Consider the following 25,839-nt stretch of genomic DNA (forward strand, 5'->3'; position numbering starts at 1 on the left):
CTACGCTTTGCCATGATCATGGGGGCCTCTTGTGATGTAAACTGGTTTTCATACCTTCTATGTAACGAGAGATATGGATATCAAGCTGACTTTGAAAATAGATGTCTACTAGACAAATCTAATCCACTGAGCATTTGGATAGACTCAGCAGATATGTTTATTGCATGCACCCAAATGATCCATACTGCACCCTCAGAATATTCTGGTTAGAACTCGATAAATTTAACTCATGATCAACTTAGTTATGACTCAATTATGTTATTGTTTCGAACGCCAAGTGGAGACAGAAAATTCCCATGTTTTCCCGACTTTCATAAATGTTTGCGAAATTCAAGGACTTTTCACGGTCGGGAAAATATTTATCAGTTCTCCCGACTTTTTTTCTGATAGCGTGGGAACCCTGAACTAGACACAAAAAGTCTTCTGGTGGAAACCCAATATCGATATGACTTTAGTAGGAATAAAGTTTTCAAGATGGCCACTGCAGTGGCTGTATTGGATATCAGTACAATTTTAAACCTTGTGCTGATAGGACTTTATGCTCTGTAGGAGTAACATTAAAATGATTTTCAAGATCATAGCTATGGCAGCCACATTAAACATCAGTTTGGCACTATTTTCATTTGGAACCACCATCATAAGAAGACCTTTAGTGAAAACCCCATACTGAGATATGACCATCCATTCAGGAGGAGTAATGACAAGATTTTCAAGATGACTACTGTGGCTGTCACACTGAATGTCTGAGAAGCATCATTTTCATTTAGGACCAACCAAACCTTGGGATGAATGTGTGTGTAGAGTTTCATGGCAATCCTCCAAGTTTCTTAGGAGGAGTAATAAGAAAAAAATCGTGCTAATGGAAGATGGACAAATGGATAAATGACCATCCAATAAGCTCTTCTGGCCAATGACCAATAGAACTGAAAACCAAATTCCATTCCAATTCAGTTTTTGTTTGCATGTCTGCAAGTTATATTGCCTTGTGGTAAATGTGCATCATGTCTCCCAGTTGTCTGAATGAACAGACAATACAACTGTAACACTCATAATAATGCCAATAATATTCCCCATCAAAAGCTGGACCTTATTTGATAAATATCTGCAAAATATGATTACAGAAATAGATCTTTTGCAGATCTGATCAATTATTTAGAGAACAAAACAAATTAAGAACCATAATATCATATCATAGTAGAACTCGAAATCAATTTTTTGAAAGAATACCAATACTATATGATCAAGAATCTCTGGATTGACACATCTTCTCTGGTTAGAAACAGCTATTAATAAAAATTATACAATCTCTGAATTGACAACTGTTACTTAATTATTGAAAAAATATATATCAAATGAAAACCCATTTAATAACAAGTTATCATTAACAATACCTCTAGTCAACTCCCTCAATCTCAGTGTCAAATGGTATTAAAATCGGATCAAATGTATTTTCATTTATAAAAAGGTCTAACTGCACACATTATTTGTTAATACTGTTCATTAACTGCAGCTTGATAAATCAAAATTAATAGTTACTTTCTTTCATTTCTTTTGACATGACATAATACTGCCAATGACTCTTTGTTTCTTTAATAATAGATAGTATAATGCTATAATAATAAAAAAATATATAAATAAAATAAACGCTTAAAGTGTTGAAATCCCTTTATTTACATACAATGGAATGAATCACAACAGAAGTAATGTGTGCTCTTTCTAATAAATGTTTGTACATGAATATCACATACTGATAGTGTGAGTTCATTCCTCTTTTGTCACTTTTCATGGATACTCTGATGATTATACAAGATCAGGTGATATTTTCTAGGTGGATCAAATTACACCCAGTATTACATGGTTTGTAGTATCCACTAAATCCACAAAAACTGCGTTGTGAAAAAAGAAACAATGAATACTGTAAACTGGCTATATGCTATCAAAATTCATCCATTTCTTAGTGCTACATCGAATAATAAAAAAAGTACAATAGCCTGAAAGTTGCTTACATGAAAAACCTAAAACAGCAATTTATTTTCATCATCCTAAACAATGGAATTTTGACAAACACAAGGCTGTGAACACTTACAGCTGAAAAATCAATTACCATGCATAGTAACACATTAACACTATAAACACAATTAGCACATTTTTGCATGAATGAGAATCAAGTGAACACTGCCAAAAATCCATTCACTTCAAACATTGTAAAGCTATAGTTTGTTTGCATGCCCATGATAAACATCTCATCAGACTGCTCAAATAATCTGATCATTTTGAAAGTTTATCTCATTAGAAAAAAAAAAATAGTTATATTATTTAAAAGTTACTAAAAGGAATATAAAGTATTTTTAAAAAAACAATAATAAAAAAACCCAAATGGATCTAATAATGTCTCTTAGCAAGCCTTAGACCTCCCTATGTCTGAATAACAGACATGAAACTATCAAGGAAACAATGGGGAATAAGACTCCTTATAAGAATTATAAAGTTAAGCTTTTTCCAGACAATGTAAGCATAGTTTAACCTCTTTAACTGACCTATTCATAATACCAATAATTACCAATACCAACCACAACTTTACTACAAAATTATAAATTTCTCAATACAGAAAAACACCCATGAAAATGAAGTCAGATGAACGACAACTAGGATCATGCACGTACTGAAAATGTTGATAATCAAAGAACAATATAATACAGATAAATAAACATCTCTTTCTTCGTTAACAACTTATAAATCATACTTATTTAAGAAATGCCTCTTACAGTGTAATCCACATCATCCAGACAATTCTCATCCAACCCTAACCTTTCTTTCCTCCATACAAAGTATACCAAAGAATTGCTCATAAGTAAATGAATGTCTCAAAGTTATTTAGTATGCATGACTGGATAGGATTTATAATTTGAAAATCAATACGAATGCTGATCTAGTTAAGCATCCATCCACAGTCCTCTGATTTATCCAAATAAACGATAGGCCTTTTTGTGGAATCTTTCAAAGAAATTATTGAAAAGCAAACAGTGACAAAAGTTTCTGTAACACTAAGTGCATATATACAAGGATTCTTTATTACAAATAAATAATTACAAATATCCTGGTCAGTTGGATGATTTCAGAATGAAAAATGTTCACCCAGAAAGTAATGTTCACTATCCCCCACCCCCCTCACAGTTCCTTTGTAAAGTCTTCATTTTAAGACTAGAATTCATTATCACACTCATCGCTTGGATAATTCGCTAGACAACCAGTCCAATCCTTCATACAAGCCATCTCCTTGCACAGCACATGTGGCTTGAATATACCACTGAAATGCAAGAAAAGTCATTAATTATTCGGTACAAAAAATGTACATAGTTCTAGATGTAATTAAAACAGGACATAAATCCTGCAGTGAACAAAAACCAATAGTAATTTAAAGAATTAAAAGAACATAATTTGAAAAACATTCAATAAATGTTTGTTTAGGGACAGCTGGATTTTAAAAACTGGACAATTTCAGAAAGGTGCCAAGTTGTTGTTGTAGGGTTTAACGCCATTTTTCAGCACATGATAGGCTATACATGGCGGCCAGTATTAATGGTGGAGGAAGAACCCGGAAAGAACCACCGACCCTAGAGAAGCTACTGGCAAGCTTTCTCACATATCCACATTGGACGAATCCGAGACTCGAAACTACGGAGACAGAGGTGAGATGGCAGTGATCTGTAATGGAGAGCGCTTTAGACCACTCAGCCACTCTGAAAGGTGTCAAGAATATAACACAAAGCCATCTGACTTGGAGCATTGTATTTTACAGCCCCAAAACACATCCCACAGTTAACAGTGCAAGCTTGACAAGTTCTGAAAAGATCAGTGATTTCCTAGGTGAGAGCTAGACCACTTGTGTACCCTGACTTGAATTCATCTCTGTAGTGTGCTTCTGGCAATTTTGTCTCTCTTTCTCTTCATCTCCATCCCTCCCTACCTCTCTCTCTGAATATGAGGATTCACTAAAATGAATGTCTGAACTTTCAGTGGACTATTAGCTGATAATAAAAATAGAATTTTTTCATTACACTTTTGTGGTATTGGGACTGCATGCAAACACATTTATTTAGCCCTCCACTATAATACTTCTCTTCGCTCTATGTTCTCTTAGTCTCATAATATTAATTTACATTTTTTCCAATTAAGATCATCTTAAAATAATGACATTTTTTGTAGCTAGGTTTTCTTCTGCGCATCATTTCCATGACCGTTCAAAATGTACTTTCTATTTCTCCACACTGTGACAAGAACTTACATTTAATTTGTTTGAAAGTATCTATGTAAATATATGTATTGCCAAGAACATTTTCACTATCAATATGACTTTAATATAGACATGTACTTTTTCAGTGCAAAGCAGATGTGTGACAATCCAGTAAATAATTGACCTCAATCCCACAGCTTGGTTTCCCATGTGACAAACCTCTAATGGCATCGCAAGTCTGGCACAGTGGCAAGAACCAGAGGGTAGTTATTTGATTTTGCTGCACAACTGACATGTTCAGTTGCAACCTCTAACAAAGAATCTGCGAGCAAAGATTACAAATTAGAAAACCAGTCAGTTCTCTCCTAACTAAGCCATACAATTGCTATAAATAGAAACAAAGGTCAAAAATTTTGAAGTAGAACCTGCCCATTTCTTGGAAATAGGGTAACTGCTATAAATAGAACATAATACTGTTAGGAAAGTGCATTAAGTCAATGGACTAGCGTGCTCTTATGTCGTAGTTACACAGAAGCCATCTTTTCTAGAATACGGTCTGTGGAATTAATGGGATGTTAATAAGAACAAGAAAACAAATTATTAATTTTTGGGGAGGGGGATATACCAAAAATGTGTAATCTGAATACTTCACGCATAAGGCGTAATTGAGTGAAAAGTGTAATGATTATGCCAAAAGCGTAATGGTTGGCAAGTATGCACATCGTATGATGTAAATAAGCAGATAAAACCTGGTCACGGGAATATCTACATGGAGCACAGTTGAAGTTAGTACAAGTTATAAGAACTACCTTATACAGAGCTCTTTGTATTATTTTGAAAAGGAATGTATTGCTTCATATCACCACAGCACAACAGTGGCTATATGGTGCCAACTAAATGTAAATGCTCAAAAAATATAAAACTGAACTGCACAAAAACCTTTACAAATCAATGCAGGTGAGAAATATATAAAATCTAAATGTAATAAAGGTGAAATGGAGGTCTTGGGTCACATTTTTATTTTAAAAAAATTGTTAAAAATTATAGTCCAGTGTCTAACCAAAATTTATACCAATTTTTAGAGACAGAGTATGTGAATAGAAAATTAAAGATCCAAGAAGCAGGGATTATCACTAAAAAGGACTGACATGTTTACCTTTATGCAAAGTATATATTATATTTTTAGTTCTGTTTTTGAGAGACCTCCCATATTTTTGTAATCTATGATTATTCTATGATAGTAGTGAAATAGTGTCAACGATAAAAATTTGACACGAAACCTTCACCAGCTGAAAACACACTTAAGAAAATGACAACCAGCTGCCTGGAATGGCTGATTAAGTCAAGATCAAAATGAGTCTGAAGAAGCAAAAGTTCTCCTGAGCAATGTTTAAAACTGTTTATAACTTTCACAATGTTTTAATAGTAAATCTTAAAACTGTTACTAGTTACTGAGACAAACAATTTTGTTTGACACATACACACACACAACTTACAGTTCTGCTTCTGAGAGACTGAAGACCAAGTTTTTCTGTTAGTTCTGCAGCATTCATTGCATTTGGTAAATCTTGTTTGTTAGCAAATACTAACAACACAGCATCTCGAAGTTCATCTTCCTGAAGCTGAAATTAATAAACAAGCCTTTAACTAAGATAATCATAGACTAAATAAAAATTATAGACCAACACTAGCTTAAATCAGTGGTAAAAAAAGATGCCATTTTCAATGCAATCAAGTTTACTACTTCAGAATGATTGTACATGATACTTTTTTTATCTTCAATTATTTTTTTAAGGGTTAAACTGATTTCCTGGCTAACTGGCAATTAATAGTTAATAATTACAAACCCACATAACCATCTAGTCTGTCCAGTTTACCAATCTCGGGGTTGGAACAAGAAAATGTTGACATTCTGCGGTTTCTTCATCAAAACAAAAACAAAAACATTAAATCTTCAAATCAGCTTGTGATGTGTCTAGCTGCTGACAAGCAAAAGTTGACCCCCATTTCACTGGATGCACTCATTATGTAACAATCTAAGTCTGAGCCTGCACTGCCAAATTTACCATAACCTCAACTTTTAGAGTTGCATGTTCATTCATTGATGTTTTCTTTTATGTTCACACCTGAAGCTATTCTTAATGTGGACAGTTCTGATTTCTATTTTTCATTTTTATGAACTATGTTTCAAACTCTTATTTTATATGATAATAAATGGGTTCTGATTTAACACACTTTGAAAGTATAAAATGTATCATGGTGCTTTTTTACGTGTTCGAGTTTAAGGAATTTTATGTTGACATTCATGAAGTTTAGCTTTGCAGAGTTGCTAAAAGTTGTGTAATCTCAAAGTTGTAATATAATATTAAATCTGTACAGATAAATGAATCTGGATTGCTTGCTAAAGCTTTACTCATTGATTTAACCCCCAATGTGTATATTTGTTTTTCTTATTCCTAGTCTCAAGTTAGTTATAGCTCACACAAGTGCAAGAATGAGGCCAAGTGCATTTTAATTAGAAAAGACAGAGACAGCCTGTTTTAATACTTCATGTTTGAGTCATTTTTGACACATCATGTTGGCAAATTAATTTAATTTGCAGGCTATATTTAGTCACTAAATGAGATATGTTGTATTTGGAACAGACTTTAGACATATATATCATATCCAAGTAGTATACATCTACACTTCTACTTGTTACCTGTTCATGCAGTCTTTTCTCTATTAAAATTTGTCACTAAATTTCCACATTCTAGCAAATGGACTTAGCACGAGGATTTTAAATGTAACCTTGTTTAACTTCCTTCATCTCCAAACTTTACACAAATATGCACATACATGCACACATACAAGTACGAACCGTACTTTCTTACACAGTTCAGACTTCTTAGGACTATTTTAATTTTAAGGAGGGAGGACCCTGATTTTCTATCAAACTAGGATATTTTTTTCTTGAACTTGGAACAATTTATTTTCAACTAATATAAAGAATATAAGAAGTTATTTTCCTCTTCAAATCAAAGTATTTTCAAGTTATTTGTGGGCAAGAATGATTGATATATGGCTGCAACATGGCTCATTTCTAAACTGTATTAACCAGATCTCCAAGCTCCTCCTGCCTTCCAACAGTTGTTTAAAAAGTGTTGTCAATGGACTACTACTGAGCTATAAAAAAAGCTTTATTAGATCAACAAGAAGAGATGGACATAATTACTGGAGCATGAAAAGTGTGTCACTTTGAGTGGTAGCTTCTGTGAGGAATAGACCTGTTAACTTTTAAAAGTGTAGATGTAACAGTGTACGAGATACAGAGAAAAATGCAAAAAATTCATGCAATCATGTTTGTATTGTAGGCAAATGTGAGCTACTTTGGTCCATTTTGTGTATTACTCATCAAAATAAATAAACCGATCAAGTTTCACAACTGTACCCAGGGGACATTATTCGACCTCAAACCAACAATGCCCTCTTAAATGTAACAAGTTCACATATTTTGATCAATCCAAGTGGACAGAGGTAAATTAAATGCAACTTTGCACAACCAAGGAGAACAACATACAAATGTCAAAAAAATACAAAAACTGAAAATACAGCTATCCTCTATTATAACGCACATTGTTAAAACATGATTCAGGATATAACATGGCACTGCTATGGACCCTGCAACCAAAATCATACCAATGTATAAAGTTGAAATTTGGTCTTACAATTTAATTTCCTTTTCATGCATGCTATCATGGTTCTAATTATTATGCTATTCTCAATATATTGTAGTTTCATAGATAACAGTCATCTGTATAACGTGGTCAGTGGTAATGACAATGACATTATAACAAAGGAGAGCTGTACTCAATGGATAGTGAAATATAGGTAACTGACCTACAGTGTTGGACTAATACCCTCCAAGATGAATACAATGATCAAGATACATCAAATAGTATCATAGAAAGTGAATTAAATGCAAAAATGTCAACACTTAGAGAAAAGTGCTCACCATGTTTCACCAAACATTCAGTGGCAAGACAAAAAAAATCGATGGAAGACACCTATTTTTTAAATATATAAAATTATAATGATTATATCATACCATTTTGTTAAGTTCTTCTCGTGCTTCCTGTATTCTTTCCCTGTCGTTGCTGTCAACTACGAAGATTAACCCCTGGAAATGAAATCATTAAAACAAATAAATAAAAGACTGGGGACCCAAAGCCACAATGACTGACAAATTGAACATGCACAATGCCCAAGCATCATCAGAGCTGGTTGACATACAAAGACTGAAATTATGAGCTGGCTAATAATTATGAGAATACTGATTTAAAAATATTAAGTTTCACCATCCCCAATATTCATGGAATAGCTGAAAACATGTACTGTTTGCTGCTTGCAGCATGAAGTTTACTAGCAACATCAGTGTTGAAAATGTTTTCAGGACTGTAAACTTTTGTTTTCATTAAGATACTTAATCAGTCTTAATTTTCTGGGACATTCAAATATATTATCAAGGAAAATCAGCCTCCAATAAGTCATTAAGAAGAGTAAATGTGATCCATCCTTTGTACATGTTTATTACAGCTGAAACCCACACCAAATGATTCATTAGTGAGATGAATTCCTATTACTACACAAATACAAATAACTATATTTATAAAAGGAGCAAGCCTAGCCATATCAAATGTTTTAAATTGAGTCTTTCAAAAATTGATACATAAACCAGGGATCGTCCTGGGCTTCGCCAATGTCGCAAATTGCGATTTTTTTGGCGACAGACTTTTTGGTTATTTAATTTGTACATACAATCATAGATTTGGACTGGATAAATTAAAAGGGAGAACGAAAGGAAGCCACAAACTTGACTAAGCAATGCATTGGAATCAATCTGTTACACAAACAATCCTTTGTTCGTATTGACAACCCCATCTTTACAGTGCATTGTTACATCATAATCTGCTTATGCTGACATCTGGGCTGAGTACTGTATGCTGCGATACAGTCAATCATGCTACCGCACTATACCTACAACTGACCGACTTCTGAAGACGTGAATAGAACAGATACAATTAATTGAATGGCTAAATCTTCTGTTGTTTTTTTTTTTTTTTTTTTTTACATATACCAGTACAATAGTTTTGCTGAACCTTCATAGAAAACCGATAACCTTTGAAGTACCGACTACTGTGTATAAATACAAAGCAAATGGAAAAATCTCAATCACAATTATGTCTGTCGCCAGTGCAGCATTTTACTCATTGTTCTTTTCCTTTGGCCATCAATCAGTGTTACGGCTGCTGAGACTTAAACTCCGAAACAAGAAATAGCACAAAAAAAACAACCAGTTTTGCATAATTAATAATAATTATTTATTTCTCAAAATACAAGAGTGAAAGAATCTCTAAATTGGGTGTGAATTTATGCTTATATATACGGTCCAATATTGCCAGGTGTTGACTCGTGTAAGTTTCATTCGTGGGAATGGAGATCATATTTTGTTTGTCGAGAAAATTTATACAGCATTCAGTGATCATTCTTGGGATTTAGGAAGCAATTCACTACAAGCTTTGTGAAGCTAGCCATGGGGGGGCTGCTGATAGACTACTGGTGTCACCTGTCAGTGCTGTGAACGTAGATTCAGTAAGATGAACCTCATAAAAACTGACATCAGAAATAAACTCTGCATCTCGTCTCTCGAGAATTTCATGAGAATCAGCACGTACAGATGTGAAAAATTAGACTTTGAAACTGCATTCAACAAGTGGGCAGCCCTAAAATTGCGACGGATCTTCATGTAACACTTTGTAACATTTTGTTAATGCTTGTTGTAATTAAAGAATTAAGTAACCCATCTTTTGTAATTTTCATTGCCTGTTACATTAATAGACTAAATTAACCCTTGGAAAAATGTACACTACTTGTTCTGGCGACACTTTTTGAAAATTGGCGACAAAATATTGAGGTTGGCGATTTTTTTGGCGACAGCTTTTTAAAAGCCAGGACCATCCCTGCATAAACCAAAGTTAATGCTCTATGAACCAATGAGAAAGGACAGATCATTCATACTAACTTACTCAGTATTTTCTGAGGATGCCTTTGCTGGCAAATTTTTATCAAGATTCAAAAGTTACTAATGTCATATTGGATGAAATTTTAATATAACGTTATAATGAATTCAGTACTTGTTGTATACAGTACAGTAGAATTGCCTCTTATTAGGTACCTCTCAGAAGATGTCACTACAAAGATAGGCTAATGTTTTTGCATAGTAGGAAGAAATTAGTCAACCTGTCAAAATTTTGTTCTTCTATGAAAACCAGTTTTGGCAGGAATCAATTTTAAGTAGAAGCTCCATTTCATACAATAGTTGCCAAAAATACTTTGCAACTGAACAGTCATAGAATAAACACTTGTACTTATCATGACCCCCAAATGCTTTTCAAAAACCTTTTTGACAGTAATTTTAATAAGAAATATAAACTTAAGACTATTCAGTCAGGACAATACATCTTTGTTATTAGACTTATTCTACATAAGCGAGTTTCTGGTTTTCCACTGGGCAAGTCATACAACAATGGTACAAAATATATTCATGATATTTTTATTACACTACATATGACTAATACACAACTAAAAAGAATCTCACTCTCAATCCAACTGCCATTTGTTTTTACTTTTCTTTTCAAAATGTTTGTTGTGCATAAAAAACCCAAACTATACCTACCACGAGAAGTTTGTTCATTATGTAACAGGATGGAAAAATAAAAATGAATAAGATAAAAAAAATTCTTTAAGAGACAACGTGGATCCTAATGACTTTTGAAGTGTAGATTTGTTTTTCTCATCTTAAAGTAGTTTTTCACTTTAATGCATTTCTGCCACACACATACAAAAACTTTTTTCATGAAAATGAGCAATTTAGTGGCAATTTGGGGTCAGTGTGTGGTCTGTCAGAGTTCAGGGAAAATGAGCCAATCAACCAATGATACTTCTGAACATTAATGTTTCATGTAATTTTAATTTTTTAAAATTTAAACTATATGCATTTTATTTTAGTCATTTCTCATTATGGAATGTACCAGTAATGAATATATGAAGAAACAAAACTGTCTGTAGAGCATAAACACCATCCCCCAACCACCCACCAAAGTGGTATAAGCGTAATTATTGCTCTTGTAAGATCCCTCAGTAACTCTGCCCTCACTTATAGTGTAGTAAGTTTTAGAACCCCATTGCACACGAGTTATCAAAGGAGAGGTGTATGTATCATAATTTAGGTGTAAATAGTGTATTACATGCCAAAATTACAGCATGTATGTAAAGGATACTTTTATTTTTGCTAATAACCTAGTTCTGTAGCTGGTAAAAATTTTTATACAAAGGATAAAATCTGAATGGATTTGAACCAGAATGCAAACACAAAATATACTAAAAAATTATTTGTATTCAGTACTCACTTTAATTAGTCTACATGTGTAATATTCACTGAATGATCATGATCATGTGCTATGGGCAATGTATTACAGTACACTCACATTCTTCTGTTCAAGTTTGTAATGTGGTTTGATTTGTCCTTTTTTCTGATCTGACATGTTTTTATGTTTTAAAATACCCATCTGCCATTTTCTGTAAAAGTACAGACTGGTCTACTAATTAATTAGTTTATCAATATAATGAATCTGTGAGGCAAGGTCCAAATTTGAAGAACTCATCTGTTTTCTTGGAAATGGAGCATAAACAGTTGCTGTAAATAGCAAATAAGAAAGTGCAATTATGCTATACTTCCAAATCCATCACCTTAAGAATATTTTCAAATTTATGAGTGGAATTAAAAAAGTGATAAAAAAGTGATAATAAAATGATAAAAACAAATTTTTATTTTATTTTTAATGTACCCAAAAAACGTAATCCATATACAGGAAAGGGTCAATGTAATTTGGTGGGGGAAAAAAATGTAATGATTACATCAAAAGCAAAATGATTGGCATGTGTGTTAGAGTAAAGCTTTTTTGGGACATCATCAGCATTCTTCCCAAGTTCAATGAAAGAACTAGTCATCAATTAATTCATACAAATATTTCATATACAAAATTCAACCAATTTTTTTAAGACAGTACTTTTTTACAGTTCTTTTCCCCATAACAGTGTGTGTGTGATTTGGATTTTTAATGTAGCTTTCAACATTTTTCAGTCATACCGCTTTGATGTCTGCAGTGTAGCAGTTTATAGGGATGTCTAGCACTGGGGCATTATACTGGAGACATGTAGTATGATTTTCTAACCTGTCACATTATCCTGATACAAGACCCAACTAGTCCTAACACTAACCTCTTAATGCTGAGTGCCCAGCAGTCTCCCTTCAACACAAATCACCCATCTCAAAGTCTTTGTATGATTTTATACAAGAGCAACCACAATAAATAATATCAGCGATTCAGAATAAGCTTGTAATTGTACACACATCACTACTCTTTACACATACATTACAACATAAACTTACCTGTGTATTTTGAAAATAATGCCTCCAAAGCGGCCTAATCTTGTCTTGACCACCAACATCCCATACTGTGAAGCTGATGTTTTTGTACTCTACTGTTTCCACATTAAACCCTAAAGGATAAAGAAAAATTGGAATAAGATCTTCTGAACTTCAAGGGGTACAAATATATGTTAAGTTGCATTCACTGTTGTTACATATGGAATGTGTGTGAATTATGACACAGACCACCTATAATTTGTTATAACCAGTTCATGTCCCCATTTGAAAACTAAACAAGTGGGCCTAATAATCATACAGCTGGCTTACACAGCATCTGATCATTTCATTAAGCAGGTTTATGTAGAATTTTAAGTACACAGTCCACACTTTTAAATCAGGTTCATTTTACATGTTCTTCAGTGGTTCAATTAAAAAAATCATTTATCCAAGACTGTTATTGTTGTTTTGGGTTTAATGCCATTTTTCAGTGCATGATAGACTATACATGGTGACCAGTATAACTGGAAAAACTCAGGACAATGCCATTAAGAATCTTCAACCCATGGGAAAATAGTGACAAGTTGTCTCACATACTATTTATCCAAGATAAAAGTGTAATTAACATAGTCACTTTATCATGATCAAAGAAACGATCTTCATGACATAAAAAAGAAAAATACTGTATGAGAAATATAATCACGAAGGTAACAAAACCAACCAATCAGATAATCTCAACAATATGCTCAGATCTCACTTTATCAAATGATATTTTACTTGATGCTATTTTTCAACACATGACAGCCAGTATAATTGGCGGAGAAAGAACCTGTTAAACACACAAGATGAACCTACGAGATAACCACAATGGCATTACCCGAGAATCAAATCAATGATCAAAAAAGGCAAGCACTTGGACCACTCAACCACCCAGGACCCTTTCAGCAATCTACATGTAAATGCCGTGCAGTTAGTCCACCTTCTTGAACACCAACATTTTGTAATTATTATCACAGATAATATGGTCTATGAATAACTCTGACCCCCCACCGCCACCATTTTAATTCTGGACCTCTGATGATATAAGCTCGTATTTCAAGTCGGATCAAAACTATCTGAAATATGTCTTCCAGAATGGTAACAAGCTCAGCTAATCAGATCCATGATCATAACCTCATTATTATACATGAAACCTTATCACATATGAACTCACTGAACAGCTTAACGATATATAAACTTATGTTCCAAATGGTATCAAAACCATTGCCTCCATTTTGGTTATAACTGAATGTTTACTGATTGATAATAAACAGATGTCTATAATATATGCTCACTAGGCCTTACATTTTAGAGGAAATGGCAAAGTGAAAATGGTGATATGGTAAACAGGGTTCATTTTAGGCTATTCTAGTTTTATTTTTATTGTTGGTACAATACCATTGCCTCTATGCCCTGCACCCCCCTCCTCCACAAAAGACACCAGAAAAAAAAGATTATGGCCAAGTTTTGACAACTTCATCAAACACATCCCAAATGGCACTCGTTGCCAAAAAAGTAAAAGACAACCAAATTTATTCAATGACAGAAATGTCCAACTCCATTTGATTAGCTAAGACAATGGTTGGGAACACAAGGTAAATGTGTATAGATAGAAACTGTACAGAGAAGTAGAAATCTGCAAAAACACTGCCTCACTTTCTTTTAAAGAAGCTTACTGGCTGGATAAAATGCAGACTAAAATGTCCAATGAAGGTAATGCAAGTGTCATTTGTGTTTACTGCAATGCTGGCGTGCTTCACAATGTAAAACTAACAACCAAGAGTGGGGGGGGGGAGGGGTTGCTGATAGCTAACCTAAATCAGCTTAAAAAATGAATTATACTTGAATAATATTCCGACAACTTAAATGATGATACTTTTGTATTCTATATATGCAGCAAAATCCAACTTCCAAGAAATTTTGCATCTGTTCACAAAACTTTTCAAAAAAATAATACATATGGCTTAAACATTCTAATTCAAGGCAATACTATATAATAACTTTTGTTCTTACATATATCTAGCATTTCTTTGATTTAACTGTAACGGTTTGTTTCACTTCCTGATCCTACCTATTCGTATTAGCACAGTGGGCTCACCCATTGCAGCCTTCAAACACAGCTCACTAGATATCGTCAGCCAATTAAGTAATATGTTAAAATGTGGTTTATAACTGACCTCTTTGCCTTTAATTGTTAATTAAACTGCTCAAGGGGCAGTTTTACATCAGCTCCAATCACGACTGTTATCATTTATACATGTTACATGTAAGTGGATATACTGAAAGTGGTGTTGTGTTTGTTTTGTCATTTTTTTTAATAAAGATTACTGGAAATTGTGTTTTCTCAAAATATGACAACGTTTGGGGGTGGGTGGGTTGGGAGTACAAAATCATAATCTGAAATAGCCGGGATATAATTTGCGCTTACATAAATTTACATAAAAACAGATGGCCATATGGCTCATCGAGTTTTAGGTCAGTATCAAATATGTCAGCATCCACATCAAGCTGAAGTAAACTTGTAACAAAAAATTTCAAGCTTTTATTCCGGTAGTAATAGTAATGTACTGTTTTGCACTATTTGTTGTCAGTTTATTGCATATATCAATCCCAGACATGTGATCCTTTGTTGGATCCAGAGCACCTGAAAGAACTTTTTCGCCATATATATATATATATGTATGTATGTTTTATCTACCGATGCATCATATAAGCAGACTTTTCCAATCTGATGCATAAAATCATCCCTGGTACATAAATTGACGCACCCCAATGTGATGTTTTGCTGATTAAGAAAAAATAAAAATTCGGTCTAAATATTGTTGATGGTACTTAAACTGATATTATGTGTTGCTGATTAACACAATTAAGGTTGGTTCTAACTACTTTAAAGGCTAGATTACAACTCTCCCAAACAGGGAAAACACTATCAGTTTCTTACGCTAAGGTTGTCATAAACAACTAAGCATGGAGCCTGGAGAAGACCTTATGTGACCTGTCACTGTCACATTTGTAACAACAGGATGTTAGAACCATATAATCACCCCTCCCAAGAATGAGGTGGAAAATAAACAAGTGATTTTAAAGTAATTTTCACGAGAACCTATTATTTAATGAGGCACCTTTGTCAAGCAACAAAGCATCAATTTCCATTCGCTCAAATGTGTGCCTTGTATTGTTCCAAGATACTGTCGCCGTTTGACTAAAAATAGTGGCCATGGCAAACATTTTTTTTTTAATTGATGAGAAAATACTGAGGTTGGCAATAAATTTGTAAAACCCAGGACCATCCCAGAGTGGAGCTTTCATTGTCCAAAGATGAAGTAACGCTTACTCGTAAGATAAAACATAATTGGTGCAGTAATGGTTGAGAACACAGCTGGCTATGTTTTTCAAAAAGAAGTTAAGTCGCATGAAGAATGTGACAGTGAAGATGCCTTTATGTTTTGCCATATATGTACAAAAGCTAAAAAATATCCATGACCAAATGTGCAAAAAACAATAACTTTCAGAATAGTACACTAGAAAGGCATTCTGGGTAGCCAGAACACAAAATGCAGATTGAAGGTCCACAACACCAGGCAGATTTTAATGCAGGTTTACATAAATATTCTTGCAAACAATACATAGCAGTGAACGTGCTCCTTAAGTGTGTACATTAGCTGAATGCAGAAGACATCCCGTTTTCAAAATACAAATCTCTTCCTAATTTAATACACGTCTTAACAGGTGACAAAATTTATGTAATTGGCATTTTGAAGAATCAGCGTAACTCGGCTACTACCTGTTCAGAGTTACTGGAGAGCCTATAAAAAGTTGTTGAGGATGCTGTTATACACAACCTACAAAATTTGTCATTTATGACAGCAATGGCTGATGAAAGCACTGGCACAGCCAACAATAAACGCCTTGTCATATGTGCTCAGATTATTTCTGATGACATGAAACCATCAGCAAGATTTTTAACAAATATAGAATGTTCAGATGCTTCTGGTAGGGGAATTGCCTTATTGGCTTTAGTCACATAATATAATATAACTAATATTTTGTTGTGCATTTAAACAATATAATTATTGTTTAAAAACTACTTAAAACTGATCATAGACTGGAATAAGACTCATGGGTTTGGATTTACATGAAGAAATTGGTATATAAAACACTATATATATATATATATATATATATATATATATATATATATATATATACATACACATACATATATATATATATATACATACACACATACATACATACTCAGCTATTTAAAAAAGATAATGAGAGTTAATGTACTGAATCAACCCAGCAGGTGTCACAACTCTGCTCAATGATAATGCAGATCAAGCAATGCAAATTCAAATAATCCAAGGTTTTGTCAACACAAAACTGTACACCTATTTTGGTTAAAATCCAATAAAAATTAACTTGCTGTGCAGAAAGGAATGCTATCAACTTCTACAATCTTGGTCACATTTTCTAATTGTGTTACTGGTAGGTAATACATGTGAAATGTATAGCATTCAAAGGTGATTGTTCCAATGTGATTTCCTCTTTGGAGTGCTTACCAATAGTTGGAATGGTGGTTACAATTTCTCCCAATTTGAGCTTGTAAAGGATGGTTGTTTTTCCAGCTGCATCAAGTCCAACTGAAATTAAAGGAGTAAAATTTAGAAATTCAATCGTAATGTATACTAGTTAATATAATTTCAAAACTGAGATATCTTAGTTGATTATTTAAAATCAATTTAACCAGAACTACTTGGATTACAATGGTAAAAAAAGGTGTTTCCAGCTGGCTGACCATCCCTGTTTTCCATCAGCCAACCCTAATAATCCCCATGGTAAAAAATAAACTACAGTTTACAAAATTCCCAAGATTTGTGCATCTAATCATGTCAGCTTTATCCAGTACTTTGAAGCACTATGTACATTATATATATGCATACATACTAATGATTATATAATATATAACGTTGAAAAATACATATTTAAAAAAAAAAACTATCTACCATAATTTTAAAAGTGCAATAGGTAACACACGGGCGGGGGGGGGGGAAATTCCCCAAAACATATGGGTTATAGATATTTTCAGTCCTTCACAATTTGAACATCATTATTTACATTTTTGGGATATTTTCACAATTGTTTTTCACTAATGTCTTTATGGATATTCCATGTAAGCTTACTTGTGGAAGAATACACTGACATATCATTTAACAAGAAATTTATACATAAAAAACGCTTTACCGAAGATACTGGAGGAAAACCAAAAAATCAACATTTTATTATACTTTCATCTTGGTTCAACTATTTTGGATTTCTTCCTTTTAGAAATATATGTCACATTACTATCATGGTGGTCAGGTCTCACATGATCAAACTTCCTGGAACCAACATAGGTTTGGCTTAAATGTGTGCAGTTCTACAAAATCTGACAGCCTGACTCCAGTGTCCACCTCCTGTATTTCAAGTGAGGCACCCATCAGCTTGTCAACAAAAATATACATATTTACCATTTCATACTTCCATCAAAATCTGTAAACTCTGTGTACAAAGAATCAAGAAGGAAATCGAGGAATGGGTGGAACGAAGTATTTGGAAGTTACGTACCTTCCCTCGTATATAATGATAGAGAGGATCCTATGTCAGAACCGGTTCATGGGTTTAATCTAATGTATTTTGCCAGTCTGTAACTTTTTTTTTCCCTTCAGATTATTGGTTTTGTTTTTTCTTCTTCTTTCTTCTCAACATCAAGCTCGCGTTGAGCACCTGTGTAACAATCGTACTTCGTCACGAGTGCAATAATTTTAAATCTCTCTTTCCCTATTCAACAAAATATAGTCGTTGTTAGATGACAGATTATGTGAGAATGCATAGGAAAATGGCGTCCCGAATTATAGTAGCATATTTCGGGCACAAAGTATAAAATGTACAGTCCTACAGCACTTACCCATAAGAATTCTCATTTGTCTCTTGCCGAACAACCGGTTGAACAAGCTTGATATAGTGAGACCCATTCTTGATAAATATGATAAGATTAACAACGATTTGGTTCACTAGGATCTGTCACTAAGTTTACTTGTGCTCTTTTCGATTAAGGACCGTATAAACGCTCAAAAATCGTAATTTTATAGGCGTGCCACGTCAAGTTTGCCAGCCTCTACACATGTGACGTCAGAGGAAGTATGTCAGGCTTTCCCACAATGCATTATCATATTGCTAGAAACAGAATGCGCGCAGGATCCGGTAAGAGTTCATTTAACTAAGACAATATTTATTTAAGGTCGGCATGATTTAAAACAATTCAACATAAGGTCTAATAAACTATTTACCGAAAGTACATAAAACATAAGAGTCATTAAAACAATCCCGATTTGCAAGGAATATAAAAAATAGATAAAATTGGACAAAACACATGAGCAAGCAAAACATTATGCTGCCATGCAGCTTATGCCTTTCTTTAAAAGAAAGGAGCTAACATCATGGTACTTAATAGTACGTAAGACAAGGACAGAAAAAAATAAAACAGCAACACAAACATTAGCTGTCGTCGTTATGACAGGATGGGGTATTATTTGCAGATATTACTTTTATAGTCTTTCTCATTCGATGATAAAAAATTAACGATCTAAATGAATTAAAACTTGATCATTCTCTAAAGTGGTTTGGTAACTCATTCCATGGAATGGCATATGCATAACTCGAAGATCCTTTCGTCAAATTTAGAGTTTTTTTTTTTTTTCATTCTTGGACACATTTAAATACCTATTAAAATTATATTTACTGTGTTTAAAACATTAACCCTGATTCAGAATTTTTCGAAATCTCTGTTCCCATAACCAAAGTTTTCACACCTTCGGGGTTTTTATTGTGCTATTGGACTCCGTCCAAGAGTAGGAACCATACAGAAGTGCACTTGTCCATCCTTCCTTCCATCCGTCCGTCTGATCTAAATGTAGTGTTTGTGAAATCAGCCGTTTTCAATGTTTTACATTTAAAATATTTAACAGTTGTTGCAGAAGAAAAATAAATGTCTCTAATATAGTAAGAGGGTGCTAAATTAATTCCTTGAATAAGAATACGTGGTTTTACCCCCAACTATGACTAAAATCTCATTATCATGCTAAAAAAAAGTTTAATTTGGTTACTCTACAAATTACGTGTTATTAGATTTCATTTAGTAGAGAAGTTTATTCGCCCCTCACATTTTTAACTACGTGAGATATAGTGCTTCGTTCGTTCGTTTATGTTTGTTCATTATGAGTTCATTACAACCCCGATATATTGCACTCTATTCGTGAACATTTATATGTGGATGCATCTCAGAGAGAGTAATTGAAATGTAATAATGTTGGTCACTGGGACTTGCATTGCACGGATGAGTTTTATTTTCAGCTATTTATTCTTTACACATCAATAGCTTCAACCCTATTACATTTACACTCGCTAAGCTTTGTGCGTGTCAGCTTCTCTTGGAGAACAACCCTACCCCCAAACCAGAATAAATTTGCCAAATTTATTTGCTCGTTACGATAGTCAGAAGAAAAATCGATTACGTTTCTTTTTCATTCGTGGTTACCTGTGATACGATTGTATTGTTTGTAATGAATATTCATAAATCTGCTTAATCAATTGTTACGAACCCCAGTACAATTTTATGGCAAGATCGACACATTATGATGTTAAGGATCTGTTTTTAAAATAAGTAACAGTAACGAGTGAAAAGCAACAAGCTTTGTAAACTTCGACAAATAATTTATTTCCCTAGAATACAAAGTGAAAATGTACAAAAAGGGAACTTACGGTATTGCGAATTAAATCCCAAATAATTATAGAATTCCAGACACGAGTCCTAATAATGAAAGTTCTGAACAAACGTTAGTGGAAATAGAAATTAGGTCCAAAGATGAAAGTATTGATGTGCCTGTGGTGACTCGTAAAGTGCTGATGTACCAACAGCCTTTTCTTGGATCACAACAATACAATCCAAGAAGAAATCCTTATTTGAAATTTCAGCATAAATTAAAGTCTCTATTTCAAAGAATGTTATCAGAGTACTTTGTATTTCCAGAGAAGAAATAATTTTTAATAATTTAAAATCAAATACTGTACGCAACAATAACTTGTTTCTGCTCGGATGTTAAAGTACGAATGAATAATCTTTCCAGTGCCAAGATTGTTTAGTCATCTACTCGTCCTCAAGTCACAATTCGCGTTTTCAAAAATATACTGATACATAAATAAAAATAACCTTCTATAAACCTCTTAATGTTTACAAAGTAAAATGTTAGTTATAATTAGAATGTCTGTTATTAAAATTATAATATATAACCTGGACAATGTCAGGTACGCCAGGTAAATTGTAGGGGAATTCCAATAACCTCGACCCAGATCCAAATAAACATGTTTACTTCTATTAATAATGATTCTGATATTTAAACCCATAAACATATAGAATAATTTAACTATTTATTAGTTGTTTACAGAATAGCAAATATAAATAATTCAGGTCAAGCAGAAAATAAACTTGATTTTGGACAAGGTTATGTCCAACAGACAATATTTTATTACACTAGCATATAATGAAGAAAGAAAAAAATAAGTAAAAAAAAGAACTTAAAAAGAACTAACAAACAATGCAAATTAAATATGCATAGCAATGGCAATTCATGTTCTTTGAATGAGCCAAAGTTTCTCTTCCAAACAGTCACTCGATAAAGTTGTCACTTTCCATGATATCTATGAACTAGTTTCTTTGTTTTGTTGGTGAATGTTGGTGAAATATTGTTGTTAATGCATGTTCATTCAAAACGAAGAAATCTTGTCGCAAGCAGCCACGTTTCAGACAATAGCTTTGGGGATTGTTGTTCATGGCTTGCAACGATGGATCTTGACACTCTCAGTATCTTTGATTACATTGTATCTAAACTTATCAAACTTTGTGAAAGATGCACATATAGCGGAGTTACTCAAATCATACCAAAACAAGGTTACTATGATATATTTTTCACGCTTGAGTGACTAAATTGTTTTCACCAAGTCGTTCGTTGCACCTTCAGTGTCATCATCTCTATTAAAACTAAAATCCTCAAGCTTTGGATTCTGATGCATTCTCGGAAGAGTAAATTAACCGTGCTAAAAATGGGTCACTAACCTGGCTTTGCCGTTTATGTGACATTTGTATTTTGGGCTCTTTGCTCATTACACCTTCATGGCAGCAGAGCCATGGAGCTACATAAAAGATTCATTGTCAGGAATGCAACATAATTGTCATTTGCTCCGAATGTTCTCCTGTTGACGATGGTATGCGTGATTCCAAGTAAACTTATTCATCCCACACGAAATTATTTTTATATTTTTCTCAGTGATTTTTTAATACGAAATAACTCATATTTGTTAGAAATTTATGTCCTTATGGTTTGTTACTTAGTTAATTTTCAGTCACATCTTCACACTGGTTGGATCGTTTTAATCAGATCAGACGTCATTCGCGTTATTCTTACTTTTTTGTTGTTAATTATTTGCACGTTTGTTGCATAGATAACCGAGATGTGCGCGATACATTATAACTATGCTAATTTTTGTATGTGTTAAACCTCGTCACGTGACAAACCTATGGTAGTTTCTAAGTTTTTGTAACTTACTATTTCTCCATTATATGCCAGGTATCATGTCAGCCGTTGTCTGAATATTACTTAAATAATCATCTACAGACACTCAAATTCATATGTTATTAATTGTTTTGTTTAAAACTGTTATATAGGTGCAAACGCACGGAAGGACAATTGACAACATGTACTGCATAATTTATAACAAAATATTTACTTGCCACAGTATGCGCCAATATTTCACAAATTGATTTATTAGTAATTAATACCCGAAGTAATCATGTTAAGTTTGATTAACGAATTAATAAATTCTCTGTAATATTTCGCGAAAGTTCGTTCATTTATTTAATGAGCATCATTGCAGTTTCTTTCCTGTTAGTGTTATGATATATATGTAATTTAGCAGGTTTCTATCCATACAAATATTGTAATACACAATTTCTAAGATTGCAAATTCACTAAACTAGAAGAACAAATTCCTTTATGTGCTTTTTTGGCAAGTATCTACGGTTTTGCTTGATTACAATAACTTGTGAAAATCGCCGACAGCGGCAACGTGACAGCCGATGTATCGAATACAGACTTTTGATTTAAAAAGCAAGCAATTATATACCTTGGCGACATATTTAATAATTTATATTATATGAAAAGAAGATTTTAAACTTTAAATGAAAGTTATTGTGCTGCAGATCTTTTTGGATGAGGTGGTTTCTCAAATCTGATTTTAATCAGATTGGAAGTCCCACCTTTCAACTGACACAAGGTTTCACAATAGACATTACCCTTTGTCTGATTTGCTTAAATAACCACACATTTTCCGGCGTCTTATCTATTGGTAGAAACGTGACATATATAAATGGAACTGCTGGCGTCAAAGTGTTTATATGATCGGAAGCCTTCATGACGTTAGTGAATGCTCTAGCTTTCAAAAGGTTCGTCGCGGATATTTCAACAAGAAAAATACATCTTTTCACGCCTTAAGGAGAGGGAGAATGGAAAGCTTTAAATCTTTTCGTTACCAATGGCGTATTCGAGGCGCAAAACAGGATGTTGGTATCATCGTTATCGTCATCATCGCGTATGCTGGTTTATGCAACGTTACAGTACCCATTTCAGGCATCAGCGAGAATTGTTGAGAATTAGCCAGCTACGTTTGGAATTTCAGTTAGTAACAATGGAAAGCAAATGCTGTTTTTACTTGAATCAAACTATAAGAAATGCCACAGAGAACAGTATAAAGGTGTGTGTGTGTGTGTGTTTTTAAACGTAACTTCAAACACATTTCAGTCATATCGCTATGATGTCTGCAGTGTGACAGTTTATAGTGACCAATCCTAACACTAACCTCTGAATGCTGAGCGCCAAGCGAGGCAGCTGTTAGTACCACTTTTATAAGTCTTTGGTATGACTCGACCATGGATCGAACCCACGACCTCCCGCATCCGAGGCGGACGCTCTAACCAATAGGCCACCGGCGCGGTCAGTATAAACGACAAAGAATGTTATACAAAAGAAGATACTGAGAATAATGTTAGGAAATATTGTGGAAAAAAAGAAACTACTGAAAACCTAGTCGACGTAGCAAATGCGTGTGATAATGTGGTGAATGACAATATTACCTCAAAGTGGAACCAGTACGAGTTAAAACAAACAGCTATTAATTTCCTTCGAAATGTTAACATTGATGACAGGCCGATGGGGAAAAAGAGATTTTCTCAATGAGAAATAAGGAATGAATAAGTAAAATACAGCCCATTTCAAAATGACTATCTTATAGCATAGCATTAGCAGCAGAGAGGGCGAACAGCCTCTAAATGGGTCACTCGTATTTTCGCAAAATACGCCTTCCTGGGAGATCGCAAAAAAAACGCGATATCCAGCGTAAGGCAACTCCGTCGATGACAAATTGTCTTACTCGGTTATCGCTGATTTTTTTTTTCTTTGCGATACATCGAAGGAAAAACGCGATAGTGTCGGTGACAATTTGGAGGCGCGCCCTCTCTGCTATGAATTAAATCATCATTATATCAATAATGGCAAATATCGGAGAAGCACATTCCGCTAGACTAGCTCGAGAGCGACTAGAAGCAATCAAAAAATTTCTTTCTGTTCGTAATTCTGTAAGAAAAAACTTCAAGAACGTCAGCAAGCATAAGTTGAATTTGCTACGGGTACAGAACAGTTCTTTAAACCCGTAACAACAGCTACTGAAAAAGTTGCAGCGACTACTGAAAGAGCTATATGGGGAGATATTACGGATGAGGAGGAGAGGAAAAAGCTGGGTATTATTCCAGTATTAAAACAAACCGCTGAGCAGACTGAAAAAATAGCAGCGAGAACTAAAAAAACAAAAAAGATTCTACGAGATCTTCCAACTGATATAGCTGCAGCTCAACTTACACCCGTCGGCGAGGAAATACTTGAGGGTATTGGTAAAATTCGTACTGAATTTGCCGACGTGAAAAAAGAACTTGCATCTAAATCAATAAAAGAAAATATTGGACTGATTGCAAAATTTAGGGAGAGTTTTGTCGAAGATATTTGAAATACTAAAAGAGAAAAATTGCCTGAAAAAATATTAATTAGTATATTTAATAAATCTAGTATCTTAAAACCCGGTTTTGAAAAAGTAAATGATGATAATCTTATTAAATGGATATATCGCATATATAAAAACAAAAAACAGGCCAGAGATGATGATTTAGAATACAGAGGTCTTTTTGAAGAAATACAGACACTTTATAAAGAGAGTGTGAAACAACTAGAACAACAACAACTCTCCCAGCAGGAACCTTCATATCAACTTCCTCCGCCTCTGCAACAGATAGAACAACAATAGTCTTCTTCACCGCAGCAAAAGTTGATGTCGGAACTTAAAAGGTCTGAGGAGCTACTTAAAAAGGCAAAAGAAGAAAGATCACCCTTAAGACTAAGTAAGAAAGGCGCGGAAACAATAGAAGAAGGAGCAACTGGCAGTGGTTTGGGAAGTGGTTTTATTGACTGTCCTGACAATATCCTCAATGACGTGCAACGGTTAGAAGTTCTCATAGGGGGAAAACGAGCTGTGAATAACTCACCAGAAATAATTAATGAAGCAGCTGATATCTGTTGGCGATTATTTCAAGGAGGTATCATGGATACTAGTATCTACCGAGAACTTATTGATGAGCTCGTTGATGACTATCATAGTGACTAGTTGTTAGATAAATAAATAATTAAATAAAAATGATCGTACACAATTCTCATCGTAGACCAGCTATGGTTAGGGTGGTAAATTCACGATTGCCAGTATACAGGATGACTTACGGAAATGGATTCGGTGATGTTGTTCGGGGTTTATTTGCGAGGATGGCCCCTAAAGCAATACCGATCGCAAAACAATTATCAATGAAGTAGGCCTTGGCCATGGCGAAGGCTTAAGGCAGTTAAAGTTGATTGCTTAAACTCACTCCTACACCAAGAAAAAAGGCCCTTTTCAGGGCCACCCACGT

At 34.0% G+C, this 25,839-nt stretch overlaps 2 protein-coding genes across 2 annotated transcripts in view; one reads left to right on the plus strand and one right to left on the minus strand.

Annotated features, from left to right (window-relative positions):
* LOC149787876 (succinate-semialdehyde dehydrogenase, mitochondrial-like) overlaps nucleotides 1-10,273 on the plus strand; it is a 75,839-nt gene extending 65,566 nt beyond the window's left edge. Inside the window, exon 13 of the mRNA XM_089974114.1 lies at nucleotides 10,258-10,273. Coding sequence (XP_089830240.1) covers nucleotides 10,258-10,262 — 5 coding nt within the window. The 3' untranslated portion in view covers nucleotides 10,263-10,273. The remainder of the gene's footprint in view (nucleotides 1-10,257) is intronic.
* LOC149787877 (ADP-ribosylation factor 4) lies at nucleotides 1,648-18,935 on the minus strand. Its single transcript, XM_089974115.1, has 6 exons — nucleotides 18,691-18,935; nucleotides 17,306-17,386; nucleotides 12,726-12,835; nucleotides 8,322-8,393; nucleotides 5,731-5,856; nucleotides 1,648-3,307 (listed from the first exon to the last, which is right to left on the minus strand). The coding sequence occupies exons 1-6, from the start codon at nucleotides 18,755-18,757 to the stop codon at nucleotides 3,221-3,223; spliced, it is 543 nt and encodes a 180-aa protein (XP_089830241.1). The 5' UTR covers nucleotides 18,758-18,935; the 3' UTR covers nucleotides 1,648-3,220.
* Between the last annotated feature and the right edge of the window lie 6,904 nt (nucleotides 18,936-25,839).

This window comes from Sinohyriopsis cumingii, chromosome 11 (assembly GCF_028554795.1).
Source record: "Sinohyriopsis cumingii isolate HCF-2022 chromosome 11, ASM2855479v2, whole genome shotgun sequence".
NCBI classification, from domain to species: Eukaryota; Metazoa; Mollusca; class Bivalvia; order Unionida; family Unionidae; genus Sinohyriopsis; species Sinohyriopsis cumingii.

Coding starts and splice junctions, on each gene's coding strand:
- LOC149787877 (XM_089974115.1), bottom strand. CDS start 18,757: ATGGGTCTCACTATATCAAGCTTGTTCAACCGGTTGTTCGGCAAGAGA. Junction 17,387..18,690: donor ACAAATGAGAATTCTTATGG/GTAAGTGCTGTA, acceptor CTTTAATTTCAG/TTGGACTTGATGCAGCTGGA. Junction 3,308..5,730: donor AGTCTCTCAGAAGCAGAACT/GTAAGTTGTGTG, acceptor CTTGCATTTCAG/TGGTATATTCAAGCCACATG.